We start from the raw sequence: 13,282 nt of genomic DNA, 5'->3' as shown, positions 1-13,282 counted from the left end.
CTTAATATGGCCCCATCCCACTGCGGGAACACACTGTTCCAATGGAAGCAGAATTACATGTTCTGCAGACGTTATTTTACTGGTAGAGTACAGTAGATGGATTTCATCCAGGAGTTGTGAGAAAGGGAATTGATCTGATGCCGGTATTTATGTCTTTGATGTTTGAGTTTGTTGAGTAAATATTAGGCCTGGAAGGGAGAAGACTGGGGAGACCTCATATGTAATCTCTTTACACCAAAACATTGCCTTCCTCAGCTGCCTCCAAGGTAGGCCTACTGCTGGGAAGTTGTAAGGTATAACGTATAGTTTATCATGTCATGGACAGTCATTCGCTCTCATATTGAAATTATGGTTTGTTATTTCAGTTGGATCTGTGGTCTTTTTGTCATTACTAACACTGTTAAAACCTTCAGTGCCCAGTAACTAGAAAATACTTTGTTTCTGAATTCAACATTATTTTATTTGACATGTATATATTTAACAAATGATAAATAATGAAAAACAATAGTGTTGCAGTCCAGCTGCCACCATACCTTTACCTCTGTCATTTGTTTTATTTACAGCAAGTTCACCCACGATGAACTGAACTCATTGGAATGGTTAAAACCATTTCCGCTACAATGTTTAGTGTAAACACCTCTATGCAATGCAAAACATTCACCTCTCCAGCGAAACAGTTGCCAATGTAAACCTATATGACTGGTCCCAGGAAGTACTTGCGCGCATCATATACAAACAATTGCAAACAGTTAGTAGCCAGTTATTTACCGGTACTGGTGTTTGGTGAAACTGACTAAAGTGCATTCAAACACAACTGGATAAGCAATTCCATTTTGAGCCAATATCAAAACAACTTTACATCTTATCTGCATAATCATGTGCACAAAGGTCCTGGTGTTGTTTTGTCTGACTGCAAAACCAAGGATGCACAGTTGAATGAACATTTTTCAAGTGTAAAGGCAAAGCTATTTACAGCTAGATATTCACTGTACTTCCTACACTACAGTACTGTTTATAAATAGTGCGCTACAGCATTGCCAATGACCACATGGCTCAAATGTAAAATGGTTTTACATTCCATGTAACTTCATGGTGTCAGTGCAACTTCATGTAATGCGTGACTACATAGCCAATTCTTGCGAGTAGTAATCTTAAAACTTGAGATATTTCCCCTCTCCCCTGGCGATGGCACACAGTTCCTTGTAGAGCTCAGAGTGGATGAAGCGAGGGTACGAGTTGTTCTCCATCAGGTTAAACACCTTCTTCTGGGCCGACAGGAAACACGTCAGGCTGGGCAGACGCAGGCTCTGGATGATAGCATCCTTTGTCTGGTAGTCCAGGTTGATCTGCAGCCAAACATAGAGACAAGAACCACAGTAAGTCTTTGTACAATCAGAATGATCACATAATGGCATTAGATAGTTGTTTTTTTCCCAAATCACATCTGCCAGTAGTGAAAGAATCTCACCTCTTTAGGAGCATCACACTGGATGAACTCTTCATAGATGCTTCTGGCCCTCGACGACAGTTTCCCTAGAGACGTGATGGTCCTGAACTCCTCACAGGCCATCCAGAACTCTATGTTCTCATCACAGAACTCTGACTTCAGGAATATCTGAAACGCTGCCTTTCCATCTGCAGGACAGAAGGAGGAAGGAATGAGGGAGAGAGAACAGAGGGAATGTCAAAGCAAGCAGTGAAAGAGGCCTTCAAGCTAAGTTGAGGTCAAGGGTCAAATATCAACCAATCAGGGGTGCAGTTTAGTTAACTGTACTTCACTTCAAGTTGACTCACTTAATTCGTATACATTGTTACCCAATGACCTTTGTGCCAGTTTCATACAATCACGCTGCTATCATATGAGCTATAACACTCAGGGGGTGGCACTTACATTTGTGACTCAGGAGTTTGTCAAGTGACTGTGCCCATTGGTTGACTTCCTCCACTGTTGGCCTGAGGAAGGAGAGAACAGTCATATTAGAGCAACATGTACAAGAAGCATACTGTGGTAGTAGTTGTAAATACTGCTTATAGTGATACATATTAAGTTGGATCATTATTAGAAAATAGAGTCTTAACATAGTCCTTAATTTACTTCCATAATAGTACATAATTCAAATCCCTGAGCCTCACCTGTAAGATCTTCCTGCCATGCATTTTGAAGAAGAAGAAGAAGAGGTGATCTTCAAAAGATAGCGTATCCTTGTCCTCCAGTTTCTCTTCCTGAAAAATGCAATAATTTCTGTTAGGATAATGTGACTGCTATCATTGCTGAACAATGTCATAACAACCAGCTTTAATAACACAAACATTAATCATTAAATAACTTACTTGATTCCTTTTGTATCAATAGAGAAATCCGATTCCTTCATATAGTCTGTACACGCCATGTCCCTTTCTGATACAACACACTCTCTCATGATTCTGTGGTGAAACACTGAATATAGTCCTGACTATAGCAAGCAAGTTAATCGACCTCCCTCTGGAGCAGTCAGAGCACTTTATAGTTTCTCTCTGATATCGTCATGCTAGAAAGGTGGGCTTAGAGTAACAGATCTGGAACCTGATTGGCCAACTCTATGTAAACAGTTGACTAGCCCATCTGCTGATGGTGAGAGCCTGAAGGAGAAAAAGGCAGTGCTAGGGAATGTGATTGGCTGTTTAGTGTAAATGTTTACACTACTGAGAGTGCTTGTGCTTCCATGTTTAACTCAGGGTGAGGCGGTGAGCCAATGACGTAGAGGCACAACAAGGCCCTCCAAAACCATAATAAAGTTTAGAGGACTGATGAGGATAGGATTGGTCAGAGGGTGAGTTTGAAACCTTGTTTTGACAACATGAACATTTGTTCATCATGGGGCCTTGATGCCTTTTCTGAGTTGGGGTCTTTCCTATCCACTTAAACTGAAACTCTCCAAGTCTCAGGATAAAAGTTACAGCAACATCAAAGGAAATTACTGTAATACACTTCATACAATTAAAAATGTATTTCGCTCCTAAGCGCAAGTCTCAAATCCCCCCAACCCCCACCCATAGCAGTTGTAGAGACAAACATATATTTTATTAACTAAACCAATCAGATCTAATCAAGCAGTAGGAGATGTCATAAGAAAAGAATGCATGGAAAGTATGATAATGTGGAGGACTGAACATGATGCAATATCCGCTTCACAACACAAGTATAGGCCCTACCGTAAGATGCATACTGATTGGAATGCTGTAGCCCATCAAACACATTTCCTTACATTCCTGTTTCTTAATCATTAAGATACAACCAAGACTCTATTCATAGAGTGTAAAAAATAGTAACATGGGAAGAAGGGGTTGGAAATAAATTGCTTGATATTGTACTGCACTGTTGAGGGAGCTAGAAAGTAAGCATTTCGCTGCACCTTTTATACCTGATGTAGACCATGTACGTGATGAATACAATTTGATTCTCCAATTTTTATTCTAAATTTTTTCCAGTTAGAAATTAGCTAACCTGCAATTAACTTAGTAACCGCCTTCGTTAGATTGATATGAAAGAGGAGGGACATTACCGGATGCAACAATGTGCCAGGTAATGCAGTAAACCACTATCTGGAATAATTAGGAGGTTCACTGGTCAGGTTTTGAGGTTAACCACTTTGTTTTCTGTACAGATGACCTAAACCCTTTCACCTCTGAACTCTTACCTCTGCTCTCCCCCTCTCCTCTTTCTCCCTCTCTCCCTACTTCTCTCTTCTTACCCCCGTTCTCTCTTTCTCGCACTTTCTTTCTCTCTCTCTCTCTCTCTCTCTTTCTCTCTCTCTCTCACACACACACACACACACTCTCTCTCTCTCTCTCTCTCTCTCTCTCTCTCTCTCTCTCTCTCTCTCTCTCTCTCTCTCTCTCTCTCTCTTTCTCTCTCAGTCTCTCTCTACCTTCCTGAATAGATGGTTGTATTCGTCCAACTGACTCAGAGTGATAAGTGAGTTATCAGCATAGTGCTCCAACCTGAATGACTGGTTCTTGCCCCACCAGCATGGTAATTTAATAGCGCACACATCACCTGGCTTCGCGCTAGCTTTGCATCTTTCCACACTTTTATTTATTTTACTATGTTAATATTTATTTGAAGCTGTCAGAAGATGTCTGGGTTCATGCAAATGCATGGTGGATGTGATTTGAATATGTTTGTCCTTACCCAGAAAGTACAGCATACTGCAGGTGGAGTACTGTATGTCACTGTGGCACCACCCAAAAAAGTAATGGAAAATCTGTGAATTTGCATAAATACGGGAACAATGTTTTAAATGTTCCGTAAACACAAAGTGGTATATTTTACATCAGTGTCATTTAATTACTGCTCAACGTCATAGGCAGAATTCCTCAAAAGAGACTACAAGTGTTTGGATCTTGCCATGGGATTGATACCAGAGGGCTAGTGATTGAATTCAGATTGCCCATTAACAGTGTATCCGGAAAGTATTCAGACCACTTGACTTTTTCCACATTTTGTTACTTTACAGCCTTATTCTATAATGTATTAAATATTTTTTTTCATCATCAATCTACACAATACCCCATAATGACAAAACAGATTTTTTAGAAATTTTTGCAAATTTATAAAAAAATTCTAACAGAAATGCCATATTTACATAAGTATTCAGACACTTTGCTGTGAGACCGGAAATTGAGCTCAGGTGCATCCTGTTTCCATTGATCATCCTTGAGATGTTTCTACAAGTTGATTGGATTCCAGGTGGGTAAATTCAATTGATTGGACATGATTTGGAAAGGCACACATCTGTCTATATAAGGTCCCACAGTTGACAATACATGTCAGAGCAAAAACCAAAATATGAGGTCGAAGGATTGTCCGCAGAGTTCCGAGACAGGATTGTGTTGAGGCACAGATCTGGGGACGGGTACCAAAACATTTCTGCAGCCTTGAAGGTCCACAAGAACACTGTGGCCTCCATCATTCTTAAATGGAAGAAGTTTGGAACCAACAAGATGCTTTCAAGAGCCGGCAGCCCGGCCAAACTGAGCAATCGGAGGAGAAGAGCTTTGGTCAGGGAGGTGACCAAGAACCTGATGGTCACTCTGACAGAGCTCCAGAGTTCATCTGTGGAGATGGGAGAACCTTCCAGGACAACCATCTCTGCAGCACTCAGTCAGGCCTTTATGGTAGAGTGGCCAGACGGAAGCCACTCCTCAGTAAAAGGCACATGACAGACCGCTTGGAGTTTGCCAAAAGGCACCTAAAGGAACCTCAGACCATGAGAAACAAAATTCTCTGGTCTAATGAAAACAAGATTGAACTCTTTGGCCTGAATGCAAAGCGTCACGTTTGGAGAAAACCTTGGCATCATCCCTTCGGTGAAGCATGGTGGTGGCAGCATCATGCTGTGGGGATGTTTTTCAGAGGCAGGGACTGGGAGACTAGTCAGGGAAAGATGGAGCAAAGCAAAGCACAGAGAGGTCCTTGATGGAGCAAAGCACATAGAGGTCCTTGATGAAAGCCTGCTCCAGAGCGCTCACAACCTCAGACTGGGGCGCAGGTTCACCTTCCAACAGGACAACAACCCTAAGCACACAGACAAGACAATGCAGGAGTGGCTTCAGGACAAGTCTCTGAATGTCATTGAGTGGCTGAGCCAGACCCCGGACTTGAACCCGATGGTACATCTCTGGAGAGACCTGAAAATAGCTATGCAGCGATGCTTCCCATCCAACCTGACAGAGCTTGAGAGGATCTGCAGAAAATAATGGGAGAAACTCCCCAAATACAGGTGTGCCAAGCTTGAAGCGTCATACCCAAGAAGACTCGAGGCAGTAATCGCTGCCAAAGGTTTTTCAACAAAGTACTGAGTAAAGGGTCTGAATCATTAGGTAAATGGGTAACACATTTTTTTTATACATTTGCTCAAATTTATTGTGTGCAGATTGATGAGGGGAAAACACAATTTAATCAATTTTAGAATAAGGCTGCAATGTCATTTTTTTTTTAAGTCAAGGGGTCTGAATACTTTCCGAATGTACTGTAGTTCTCTAGGATGTGGTCTTGTGGGAGACACGGCGGAGACACTGTGTTGCTGTTGAGTGATTTAAAGTGGGGGGGAACGGGAACTGCTCTTAAGGCAATGCTAAAAGCTTGTTAAGTTTGATCCATAATTTGAGAGTGGCTATCGACGACAGCCACACATGCTGGCAATCACACTGTTAGGAGGAAATCAGAAAATACCAAAGTGTCCTCTGCAGGATAGAAAGGGCATGGGAAGAAATTACACAACCACATGACAAAATATATACAGTTGAAGTCAGAAGTTTACATACACTTAGGTTGGAGTCATTAAAACTCATTTTTCAACCACTCCACAAATTTCTTGTTAACAAACTGTAGTTTTTGCAAGTCGGTTAGGACATCTACTTTGTGCAAGACACAAGTAATTTTTCCAACAATTGTTTACAGACAGATTATTTCATTTATAATTCAATGTATCACAATTCCAGTGGGTCGAAAGTTTACATACATTAAGTTTACTATGCCTTTAAATAGCTTGGAAAATTCCAGAAAATTATGTCATGGCTTTAGAAGCTTCTGATAGGCTAATTGACATAATTTGAGTCAATTGTAGGTGTACCTGTGGATGTATTTCAAGGCCTACCTTCAAACTCATTACCTCTTTGCTTGACATCATGGGAAAATCAAAAGAAATCAGCCAAGACCCCAGAAAAAAATTGTAGACCTCCACAAGTCTGGTTCATTCTTGGGAGCAATTTCCAAATGCCTGAAGGTACCACGTTCATCTGTACAAACTATAGTATGCAAGTATAAACACCATGGGACCACATAGCCGTCATACCACTCAGGAAGGAGACGCGTTCTGTCTCCTAGAGATGAACGTACTTTGGTGCGAAAAGTGCAAATCAATCCCAGAACAACAGCAAAGGACCTTGTGAAGATGCTGGAGGGAACAGGTACAAAAGCATCTATATCCACTGTAAAACGAGTCCTATATTGAAATAACCTGAAAGGTCGCTCAGCAAGGAAGAAGCCACTGCTCCAAAGCCACCATAAAAAAGCCAGACTATGGTTTGCAACTGCACATGGGGACAAAGATCGTACTTTTTGGAGAAATGTCCTTTGGTCTGATGAAACAAAACTGTTTGGCCATATTGACCATCATTTTGTTTGGAGGAAAAAGGGGAGGCTTGCAAGCCAAAGAACACCATCCCAAACATGAAGCACAGGGGTGGCAGCATCATGTTGTGCTTTGCTGCAGGACGGACTGGTGCACTTCACAAAATAGATGGCATCATGAGGATGTAAAATTATGTGGATATATTGAAGCAACATCTCAAGACATCAGTCAGGAAGTTAAAGCTTGGTCACAAATGGTTCTTCCAAATGGTCAATGACCCCAAGCATACTTCCAAAGTTGTGGCAAAATGGCTTAAGGACAACAAAGTCAAGATATTGGAGTGGCCATCACAAAGCCCTGACCTCAATCCTATGGAAAATTTGTGGGCAGAACTGAAAAAGCTTGTGCGAGCAAGGAGGCCTACAAACCTGACTCAGTTACACCAGCTCTGTCAGGAGGAATGGGCCAACATTCACCCAATGATGAAACACCTTTACATGCAGTGTCATGTTGTCATAGTTATTAACACAAGGATCACAGTCTCTTATTAGATATCCATTAACTGTAAAAACACATTACTTCTCATAATCACCATGGTCTTGTGATGAGAAACTGAAACTCAGCAGCTCTTCCTGTTTCTGTTGTTCATGATGCAGAATTTTTTTTTTGAAACAAGACTAGTTTTTCAGATAAAAACAAAAGCATGTAGAATAGAATAGACATTTTAGAAAAAGTATAACACAGGAAGGCACAATTTGTAATACAATATTTACACATGTATCAGGTAAACGGGGGATATGGGGCAAGTTTTTAAATTGTGCATTATTAGTCATAGTAAATAAGAGTCTGGTAGCAGCAGATGTATGTGTAGCATGAATGTATATAGACTCACCGGCCAGTTTATGAGGTACACCACCCCATTCACAAAAATGAATCGCTTCTACAGACTGTGAGTCACGTGGCTTGCTATATAAAGTAGGCAGACAGGCATCGAGGCATTCAGTTACTCTTCGATTTAACGTTAGAATGGGCAAAGTGAGTGACCTAAGCGACTTTGAGCATGGTATGATTGTCAGTGCCAGGTGTGTTGGATCCAGTATCTCAGGAATGGCTGCCCTCTTGGGCTTTTCACGCATGACAATGTCTAGGGTTTTCCCGAGAATGATGCGACAAACAAAAAACATGCAGTCAGTGGCATTCCTGTGGGCGACAACAGCTCGTTAATGAGAGAGGTCAAAGGAGAATGGCAAGAATCATGTACTCTAACAGGCGGGCCACAAAAAGACAAATATTGGCACAGTAGAACAGTGGTGTGCAGAACAGCATCTTGGAATGCACAACTCGTCGATCCTTGTCATGGATGGGCTATTGCCGCAGACGACTACACCGGGTTCCACTCCTATCAGCTAAAAACAAGAAGAATCCGCCCCAGTGGGCATGTAGTCATCAACACTGGACAAATGAGGAATGGAAAAACATTGCCTGGAACATGACAGCGAGTTCAGTTTACTTGAGTGGCCTGCGCAGTCCCCAGACCTCAACCCAATAGAGCATCTTTGGGATGAGATGGAACGGACTGTTCACAGCATGAATGTACCGCCGTCCAATATGCAGAAATTGCGTGATGCCATCGCGTCAGCATGGACCAACATTCTTGTCGAACATTTACCCGACAACTTGTGGAATCCCCCGAACAATTCAGGCTGTTCTGGAGGCAAAGGGGGGTCCGACCCAGTACTAGATGGGTGTACCTAATAAACTGTCTGGTGTGTGATTTATTTTTATTTTTAATTTAGACTTCTTTTTTGCACATTGAGATGATTTCACATGCATTGGAGACCATCAAGTGTGCTCAAACTCATGATTTACTATATGGTAATAGCCCTATCACTACTTTCTGGGAAGGTGGTGTGTCAAGGGATAACATTTAACATTAGCATGTGACATTGATTTGGCAGTACTATTGCCACACATTTATAAATGTATACCACGCTTCATGGAATAGTGATATTATACTTATGTTTTGCTGGTAAAACATTGTCGTGATAAATCATGGACTGTCTGAGACATTTACTATGTAATGAGCTGTAAAGATTAAAGCAATCGCTATATGTAATGTTGGTTTTTAATTTAGTTGTTGAGAGTGAGCCAGAAGACATTTTTGCTAATTAGTGATTGACAACAAGTACCTTGTCTGCAAATAATTTAATCATTTATTGTCATCCTACATAATCATAACTTTTTTTTTTACAAGCATTACAAAAGTCAGCATCCAAACAGTAACTGTGTGTTATAAATAGTACAACATGCAAATCTGAATGACTAAACATTCTATTGTGCAAGCTCAGTAAGCAATCAGAAACATTCTGTATCAAATAAGTAGGAGTTAAGTTCAATATACAAAGTTGGACATAGACTATTCTTCTCTCTACAATTGCACAACTTAACCTATACTTCTCAATAGGTAATTCTTAAATGATAGACAGCGTAAGAAGTCTTTAACTGCCTTACAAGTGTAAAGATCAAAATTCCTTTCACAAAACTTGACTGATTTTAGAGACTAAATATTCATAGTGTAAAGGAGAGTATATTCTGTTTATCCGCTGTATATCCGCTGAATACATGCTCTTTCCTTCATTACATTCCTCCTGACCACGTAGGTTAGTACTGCTAGAGAAAGTCCACCCTGCATCTCATGTCTTATCACAGTATCATAGGCTTCCTGTTACACACACACACACACACACACACACACACACACGCACGCACGCACGCACGCACGCACGCACGCACGCACGCACGCACGCACGCACGCACACACACACACACACACACACACACACACACACACACACACACGCGCGCACACACACGCGCGCACACACGGACACACTCTTCTCTGTCTTTATCAAGACAGGAAGCACCTCCGGTTGAGTGGGGACTGCATGGTTCTCTGACGTTGTGTTTCAGTTCAATCGTCATTCACTATGTGATTCATTCACTGTCAAAGACGATCTGATCACTTATGATACGACATGTCACTCCCAGAGTCACTGATAGGACAGCAGCATCCAGTTCAAACACGCATCACCGTAGAGTTCCCCATATCCTCTCTGCTTTTCCATCTGTCTTTGCTTCTTTATTTTTCTCTTGGCTAATCCTGCTTGCAGAGTGTTTCAGGGTGTGGTCCTGCATTGTGGGAACCAATCTTGTAGGGCATGGCCTGTCAGTCTCTTTGTGCTTGGTCAGCCTTCCATCCTGTAGAAGCCCAAACATTCCAGTTACTGTTTTCATGTTCTCCTGTCGTCTTCTCCTCTCCTATCATCCCTTGATGGCGTCAGCGGCGAGGGACTCCAGGAGGGATCTGTAAATGTCTGAGCGCAGGAAGCGAGGGTACGAATCTCTCTCCATCAGCCCATAGACAATCTTCTGGGCATCGTCGAAGCATTGGAGGGTAGGAGTCTTCACAGCCCTCTTGATCTGCTCCCTTGTGTAGTAGTCAATGTTTATCTGGAACAAGATTCATTTAGATTTACAAAGTACAGAAGCATTTCATATAGCATGTCTGGAGACATTTGAGGGTGGTTTAATAACTGGATGGTGTTGATGAAATACATTGAAACATCAATGAGGTTACAGAGGGTTATTTGAATCTCTAACATGTAGCCATGTACTGTAATACATAACAGTCTTACCTCTTTAGGAGCCTCAGCCTTTATGAACTGCTCATAGATTTTCTTTGCCTTCGATGACATTCTGAATGATGACTTGATTTTCTTGTACTCCTCACACGTCAGCCAGAACTCAATGTTCTCATCGCTGAATTCAGACTTCAGAAAGGTTCTGAAGGTGGCCAGTCCATCTGTGGGGAAGAACAAAAACAAACCAAGGCATGAAACACTGATACAGCCCCAAGCCTGCACACATGGAATTTTTGTTCCACATTTTTAGATTTTAAAAATCTGATTTAGCTACTTATCTCTAACTATTTTGATCGTCTCGTGAAGTAAAACTTACATTTAGACTCAAGGAGTCTCTCCAGTGACTGAGACCATTGTTGGGTATCTTCTAAACTTAGCCTGCTGGGAAGAAAATGTGTGTTTGATGACTCAACTAGAGTCAAATCTGGGTAAAAATAAGCTGGTATTTGATGTGAGGACAAAAGGGCACATAGAATCAACATAATTAAGAAATTATTATAGCCGCACAGTTATCAAGTTCTTTCACATATCAAACACTTGGGCCTTGTGTGTGTGTGTGCGTGCGTGCGTGCGTGCGTGCGCCTGTGCTCTGCCAAAGTTAACATAAGTCCTGAAGTTTCATTTGAATCCGCACACACTACCATAGATGGATGCTAGAACACACATGGTACTTGAACAATAAAATACATGCAAAATATTAACAATTAGCATCAATGCAGAGTGACAGTGTAAGGAAGAGTAAGAATCCTTACCTCTCAGATGTGGAGTGTGAGAACATGCATTGCAGTCGGCAAATAAAGTTCTTTCCCCTATGGAGAGAAAAAGAGAAATGTCATGATCGTCTCATAAAACAAGACTTATTCCATTGCTGTATAAGGACATCTCAGTATGTAGTATCTAGGTAGGAGGTATTTACAGGTTTAGTATAACATATACGTATGTAAAAGCATTGTAAAAGAAACTATACAAAGTATTTTATATTTAGAAAGTATATTACAGATCCTTAGTATTACTAGACTACATTGAATATTTATCCTTATTACTTATACAAAAGCTCCACAATACATTTTCCAAATTCCCCAGCTGTTGACTGCATAAAAAAATCTATAAGCTAAACTCACAGGTTCTTGTTCCTCCTCCTGTCGTCCTGCTCCATATTGAAGTGCTGTGTTTGTGTCAGTGTCTCTGTGATGATTAGGCTGGGCATGTTTTAACTCCACACTCTCTGTCTCCTGGTGCTGCTCATGCTGCGATGGATCACTCTCTGTATGGAGGGGTCTCCCCCCACTTCAGGCCTTATATGCAGGGCGCCCCGTTGCTTATGGGCTGGATGGTGAAACACTGAAACATCAGATCCAGCCCAGCAAACCGTAGCAAGAGAGGAAGCCTCCACGCTCTCTTTCTCTCTTCCTGTGACATGCTCTCTCTCTACCTCTGTTTTTAAGGGAGGGTCTAATGTCTCCTTGTTAAAAGCATGCTCTGTATGTCCACAGTATTTTTTATCTTCGCTGCTCAGATGCAAATGACAGAGACAGTGAGAGTGATAGGCAAATCATGACCTTCGCTTACTGCGTTTTGGTACCCTGTTGAAACATCATTGGGATGTTTAAGTTATATCCAAAAGCATCATATGCACCACAAGTTGTGTTTCTTTCTCTAAAGGTTGACAGTTTACAGGTAAAACCCCTGTGAATGGATTATCAAAGGCAAACTTGCTCTATTGACAAATATTAACAGCAGTTTTGGTCTGATCAATATAGAGCGATTACAGTAGGCAACATCAGATTTTTCACTCTCTTCTAACTAGCCTTTGCGTACAGTAGCCATAGTCATATAAACCTCACTTGCCAAATGATCTTTACCAGTAGGCAGCCATGTCCAATTGCCTGTCTGTCATTCTGCACAGTAACTGACTTGGTCCTCCTCAACTTGCCCAAAGATGGCCACAAGCAGTCAAGCCCAACCAAGGGACACCAAAACATGTCCAATTATATTTAATGTGCCTTGTGCCCTCTCGTCCACACCACCACAACTACCTTTATATAATACAGTAAAGCTCAACTGACCAGAGGTTTTAAATGAACACACCGCAATCGCCTGTGTGATTAACACCATACAAACACTATCCATTCTAGAGGTTCCTGAGTGACGGTATTGAGTAACTCAGACAGTGTCTGAAATGCACTGCACATTACCCACTTCCCTTCGGCTGTTATGACAACCGCTTGGGACTGAGCAAAACTGTGTCAGACTGTGTGTGAGGGACAAGGTGGCGTGATGTCGCCTACGTGCTGTGGTGATATAGGAGAGGTGAGCTCTTGGTCATTTAGCAAGAACATCGCCTTACACCAGCCGCCCTCAGCCCCTCCAATAAATAAATAAATAATGTTTGTAAATATAATATATTATACCATGCTCTAGGCTTACTGAGCAAATTAATAGTAAGATAAGGCACTATTGTCTGGT

At 41.5% G+C, this 13,282-nt stretch overlaps 2 protein-coding genes across 3 annotated transcripts; both read right to left on the bottom strand.

The window, feature by feature from the left end:
- Nucleotides 1–510: 510 nt before the first annotated feature.
- On the bottom strand, nucleotides 511–2,497 carry LOC106560302 (regulator of G-protein signaling 21). The gene is made up of 5 exons (XM_014123055.3): nucleotides 2,332–2,497; nucleotides 2,134–2,223; nucleotides 1,892–1,953; nucleotides 1,469–1,635; nucleotides 511–1,346 (listed from the first exon to the last, which is right to left on the bottom strand). Exons 1-5 carry the CDS (start codon nucleotides 2,418–2,420, stop codon nucleotides 1,152–1,154), a joined length of 603 nt encoding a protein of 200 aa, XP_013978530.1. The 5' UTR covers nucleotides 2,421–2,497; the 3' UTR covers nucleotides 511–1,151.
- A 7,698-nt stretch (nucleotides 2,498–10,195) lies between these two features.
- LOC106560300 (regulator of G-protein signaling 21) lies at nucleotides 10,196–12,226 on the bottom strand. Of its 2 annotated transcripts, none has more exons than XM_014123053.3 (5): nucleotides 11,938–12,226; nucleotides 11,569–11,625; nucleotides 11,133–11,197; nucleotides 10,811–10,977; nucleotides 10,196–10,625 (listed from the first exon to the last, which is right to left on the bottom strand). In XM_014123053.3, exons 1-5 carry the CDS (start codon nucleotides 12,021–12,023, stop codon nucleotides 10,437–10,439), a joined length of 564 nt encoding a protein of 187 aa, XP_013978528.1. In that variant the 5' UTR covers nucleotides 12,024–12,226; the 3' UTR covers nucleotides 10,196–10,436. The 2 variants fall into 2 exon arrangements, with proteins under 2 accessions (XP_013978528.1, XP_013978529.1); XM_014123054.3 differs by having other exon boundaries at nucleotides 11,133–11,194.
- Nucleotides 12,227–13,282: the final 1,056 nt, after the last annotated feature.

This window comes from Salmo salar, chromosome 10 (assembly GCF_965601325.2).
Source record: "Salmo salar chromosome 10, fSalSal1, whole genome shotgun sequence".
Classification (NCBI taxonomy): Eukaryota; Metazoa; Chordata; class Actinopteri; order Salmoniformes; family Salmonidae; genus Salmo; species Salmo salar.
This window is presented reverse-complemented; position numbering and strand designations above follow the sequence as displayed.

Bases quoted from the DNA above. Each gene is read 5' to 3' on its own strand.
- LOC106560302 (XM_014123055.3), bottom strand. From the start codon at position 2,420: ATGAGAGAGTGTGTTGTATCAGAAAGGGACATGGCGTGTACAGACTAT. The intron at 2,224-2,331 runs GTAAGTTATTTA...TGCATTTTTCAG, and splicing joins ATTGATACAAAAGGAATCAA to GAAGAGAAACTGGAGGACAA. The intron at 1,954-2,133 runs GTGAGGCTCAGG...CTCCTTCCTCAG, and splicing joins ATGGCAGGAAGATCTTACAG to GCCAACAGTGGAGGAAGTCA.
- LOC106560300 (XM_014123053.3), bottom strand. From the start codon at position 12,023: ATGCCCAGCCTAATCATCACAGAGACACTGACACAAACACAGCACTTC. The intron at 11,626-11,937 runs GTGAGTTTAGCT...TTCTCTCCATAG, and splicing joins AGGAGGAGGAACAAGAACCT to GGGAAAGAACTTTATTTGCC. The intron at 10,626-10,810 runs GTAAGACTGTTA...ATCTTGTTCCAG, and splicing joins AGGCTGAGGCTCCTAAAGAG to ATAAACATTGACTACTACAC.